Source organism: Otolemur garnettii, unplaced genomic scaffold, assembly GCF_000181295.1.
Source record: "Otolemur garnettii isolate 467f Iridium unplaced genomic scaffold, OtoGar3 scaffold00020, whole genome shotgun sequence".
NCBI lineage: Eukaryota > Metazoa > Chordata > Mammalia > Primates > Galagidae > Otolemur > Otolemur garnettii.
The window spans coordinates 17,418,390-17,422,690 of record NW_003852415.1 but is presented as its reverse complement, the minus strand read 5'-3'; the positions used below and the strand labels follow the sequence as shown (position 1 = coordinate 17,422,690).

The 4,301-nt window shown below is 41.2% G+C and overlaps 1 protein-coding gene across 2 annotated transcripts in view; it reads left to right on the top strand.

Moving 5' to 3' along the window:
- PPP4R3A (protein phosphatase 4 regulatory subunit 3A) overlaps nucleotides 1–4,301 on the top strand; it is a 62,786-nt gene that overhangs the window by 39,577 nt on the left and 18,908 nt on the right. For both annotated transcript variants that reach the window (XM_023511541.1, XM_012803501.2), the window contains exons 5-6: nucleotides 2,874–2,951; nucleotides 3,030–3,146. In XM_023511541.1, the coding sequence (XP_023367309.1) occupies nucleotides 2,874–2,951; nucleotides 3,030–3,146 (195 nt within the window). The remainder of the gene's footprint in view (nucleotides 1–2,873; nucleotides 2,952–3,029; nucleotides 3,147–4,301) is intronic.

The window sequence follows — 4,301 nt, the reverse complement described above, 5'->3', positions numbered from 1 at the left end:
GCCTCCCAAGTAGCTGGGACCACAGGCGCCCGCCAGAACTCCTGGCTATTTTTTTGGTTGCAGCCGTCGTCGTTTGGCAGGTCTGGGCTGGGGATTCGAACCCGCCACCTTAGGTGTACGTGGCTGGCGCCTTAGCCGGTTGAGCTATAGACGCCGAGCCAGTATTTCCTTTTCATAGCATTCATGCCAACATGTATTGTTTTTGACTGTTCAACAATGGCCATTATAGTTGGAGTAAGATGGTATCTCATTATGGTTTTAATTTGTGTTGTCCAGATGATTAGTGGTGTTCAGCATACTTTCACATGTTTGTTGGCCATTAAATATCTTCTTTTGAAAAATGTCTGTTCATATGCATTTATTTGCCCACATAGTAAGGATGCATGTTGTTTAGCTTTTTTCTTGCAGAGTTGAGTTCCATGTAGATTCTTGATATTTATTAGTCCTTTGTTGGACATAGTTTAGGGATATTTTCTCCCATTTTGTAGGTTGTCTAGTGTTTTATTTCTTATGCAGAAGTTTTTAGTTACGTCTCATTTGTTAGAAATTTTTCATGAATTTGTTTTGACGATTTTTTTTATTTTTGCAGTTTTTGGCCAGGGCTGGGTTTGAACCTACCACCTCTGGCATATGGGGCCAGTACCCTACTCCTTTGAGCCACAGGCACCACCCTGTTTTGGGGGTGTTAGTCATGAATTCTTAAGCCAATGTCCAAAACCTTTTCCTAGGCTTTCTTCTAGGATTTTTGTTTCAAGTCTTACATTTAAGACATTAATCTGGCTCGGCACCTGTGGCACCTAAGGCACCAGCCACATACATCTAAGGTAGCAGGTTCAGATCCAGCCTGGGCCTGCCAAAACAACAATGACGGCTGCAACCAAAAAATTGCCAGGCATTGTGGCAGGCACCAATGGTCCCAGCTACTTGGGAGGCTGAGGCAGGAGGCTCGCTTGAGCCCAGGAGTTGGAGTTTGCTGTGAGCTGTGATGCTACGGCACTCTACCCAGGGGGACAGCTTGAGGCTCTGTCTCAAAAAAAAAAAAAAAAAAGATATTAATCCATCATGAGTTAATTTTTGTATAGTGTGAGAGATAGGGACTCAGTTTCCTTCTTCTGCATATGGCTATTCAAGTTTCCTAGCATCATTTATTGAGAAGAATGTCCTTTTCTCAGTGTCAACTTTGTCAAAGATCAGTTGGCTTTAAGTATATGGCTTTGTTCCTGGGTTCTATATTCTGTTCCATTGATCTGTGTATCTCTATCTATTTTTATACCAGTAGCATGCTGTTTTGGGTTACTATAGCCGCCTAGTAATAATTTGAAGTCAAGCCATGTGATTCAGGCAGTTTTGCTTAGGAATGCTGTGGCTATTCAGGCTCTTTTCTGTTTGTTTGTTTTATCTTTTTTTTTTTTTTAAATAGTGTCACTTTGTTGCCCTTGGTAGAGTGCTATAGTGTCATGACTCACAGCAGCCTCAAACTCCTGGGTTCAAGTGATCCTCCTACTTTAGCCTCCAGAGTGGCTGGGAATACAGGCACTTGCCACAACACTCAGCTTATTTTTTCTACTTTTAGTATTGAAGAGGTCTCCCTCTTACTCAGACAGGTCTTCAACTCCTGAGTTCAAGGTATTCTCCTGCCTTGGCCTCCCAGAATACTTGCATTACAAGTGTAAGCCACATGCCTGGCCTCAAAAGGTGTTTTTTAAAGTTAAGGGTTGGTGCCTGTAGCTCAGTGGTTAGGGTGCCTGCCACATACACCTAGGCTGGTGGGTTTAAGCCCAGCCCCGGCCTGCTAATCAACAATGACAATTACAACAACAAAAAATAGCTGGGCATTGTGGCGGGTGCCTATAGTTCCAGCTACTTGGGAGGCTGAGGCAAGAGAATCTCTTGAGCCCAAGAGTTTGAGATTGCTGTGAGATTGCTTGTGATGCCATAGCACTCTACCGAGGGTGACATAGTGAGACTCTGTCTCAAAAGGAAAAAAAAAGTTAAGCTTAGTTATATACATTTTTTCACCCCTGTAATCCTAAACACTTTGGAAGGCTGAGGTGGGAGGATCACTTGAGGCCAGCAGTGAGACCAGTTGAGGAAAATAGCTAAATCCCAGGGCTGCAGTTAACAATGATTGTGCCACTGCCCTCTAGCCCAGGCAACAGAGCAAGACCCTGTTTCAAAGAATAAATAAAGAAAAATAAAGTTAAGATTATAAAAATGAGAGATTGACAAACTGTGGCCATGCCAATTTTTATAAATAAAGTTTTATTGGACCACAGCCTTACTCATTTATGTAGTATCTTTGGCTGATTTCATACTGCAACAGCAGAGTTGAAGGCTGACCATATGGACCCCAACAGCCTAAAATGTTTACTCTCTGGCCCTTAAATAGGCTTAGGAAATAGGGTCAGGTGTGGTAGCTCACACCTGTAATCCCTAGCACTTTGAGAGTCCAAGGCAGGAGGATTTGTTCAGGTCAGGAGTTCAAGACCAGCCTGAGCAATATGATAAGACTACCATCTCTACAACCAAATGGAAAAACAAAAAAATCAACCAGGTGTAGCAGTGCATGGCTATTGTCCTAGCTTTGTGGGAGGCTGAGATAGGAGGTTTGCTTAAACCCAGAGGTTATAGTGAGCTATGAGCACTGTATCCTGAGCAACCAGAGTAAGACCCCATCTCAAAAAAGAAATAAGCTTAGGAAATAAAACCTTCCCAAAATTATATCCTTTAATAGTTTGATGTTTCCTTATCTTTTAAAGGACAGCATTGCTAGTACCATCTTTCCTTTCTGTAGTTATTATTTATATTAAAGCATCCTGAAATTATATTTAATTCACATATTAACATAATATAAATTGTTCTTTATTTTATAGGAAGATGAAAAATTTCTGACAGATTTGTTTGCACAACTAACAGATGAAGCAACAGATGAAGAAAAAAGACAGGAATTGGTAAGAAGTTAGATATAAGGAAAGGCATAAAAATTAAATGATGGACTGTATTTCACTTATTCTTTTTCCTAATTTCAGGTTAACTTTTTAAAAGAATTTTGTGCGTTTTCCCAAACGCTACAACCTCAAAACAGAGATGCGTTTTTCAAGACTTTATCAAACATGGGCATCTTACCAGCTTTAGAAGTCATCCTCGTAAGTTTGTTTCTCCTCATTTTTAATTACTTTTTTTTTTAATCATAAAAATTGTATTTTATGTAACAGACAGTACCTTATAGCTAACATTTAATATTAGCTATGTATTACTTTAAGTTACAAAAGTTATGAGGGTGGCGCCTGTGGCTCAAGGAGTAGGGTGCTGGCCCCATATGCCAGAGGTGGTGGGTTCAAACCCCAGCCCTGGCCAAAAAAAAAAAAAAAAAAAAGCTATGAAATTCCTGGTTTAGAGTTTTCACACAGTATTGAAAGGATTTCTTTTCTTTTTTTTTTTTTTGAGGCAGAGTCTCAAGCTGTTGCCCTGGGTAGTGTGCTATGGTGTCATAACTTACAACAACATCCAACTTGGGCTCAAGGAATCCTCCTGCTTCAGTTTTTTTCTATTTTTAGTAGAGCTAGGGTGTCACCTTTGTTCAGACTAGTCTCAAACTCTTGAGCTTAAGCAATCCACCTGCCTTGGCTTCCCAGAGTGCTAGGATTACAGGTGTGAGCCACCCACCCAGCAGTATTGAAAGGATTGATAAGTTAGAGGAATTTTCTGTATTTTTAATAAGTTCTTTATAGTGTTTTCGATGAAATATTAAAATCGAAAGGCTGGGTGCAGTGGCTCACACCTGTTATCTATCCTAACACTTTGGGTGGCCAAGGAAAACTAAGGGCAGAAGTCTGAGACTAGCCCAGGCAACAAAATAAGACTCTGTCTCTACAAAAAATAAAAAATTTACTTTTTTTTTTTTTTTAAACAGAGTCTCACTGTGTTGCCCTCAGAGTGCCATGGCATCACATCTCACAGCTACCTCAAACTCTTGGGCTTAAGCAATTCTCTTGCCTCAGCCTCCCAAGTAGCTGGGACTACAGGCACCCACCACAATGCCTGCCTATTTTTTTGATGCAGTTATCATTATTGTTTAGCTGGCCTGGACCAGGTTCAAACCTGTCAACCTCAGTGTATGTGGCTGGTTTTTATGGCCAAGCCATAAAAACTTTCTTTAGGGCTCGGCGCCTGTGGCTCAAGCAGCTAAGGCGCCAGCCACATACACCTAAGGTGGCGGGTTCGAATCCAGCCCGAACGCACCAAACAACAATAATGGCTGCAACCAAAAAATAGCTAGGCATTGTGGCGGGCGCCTGTGG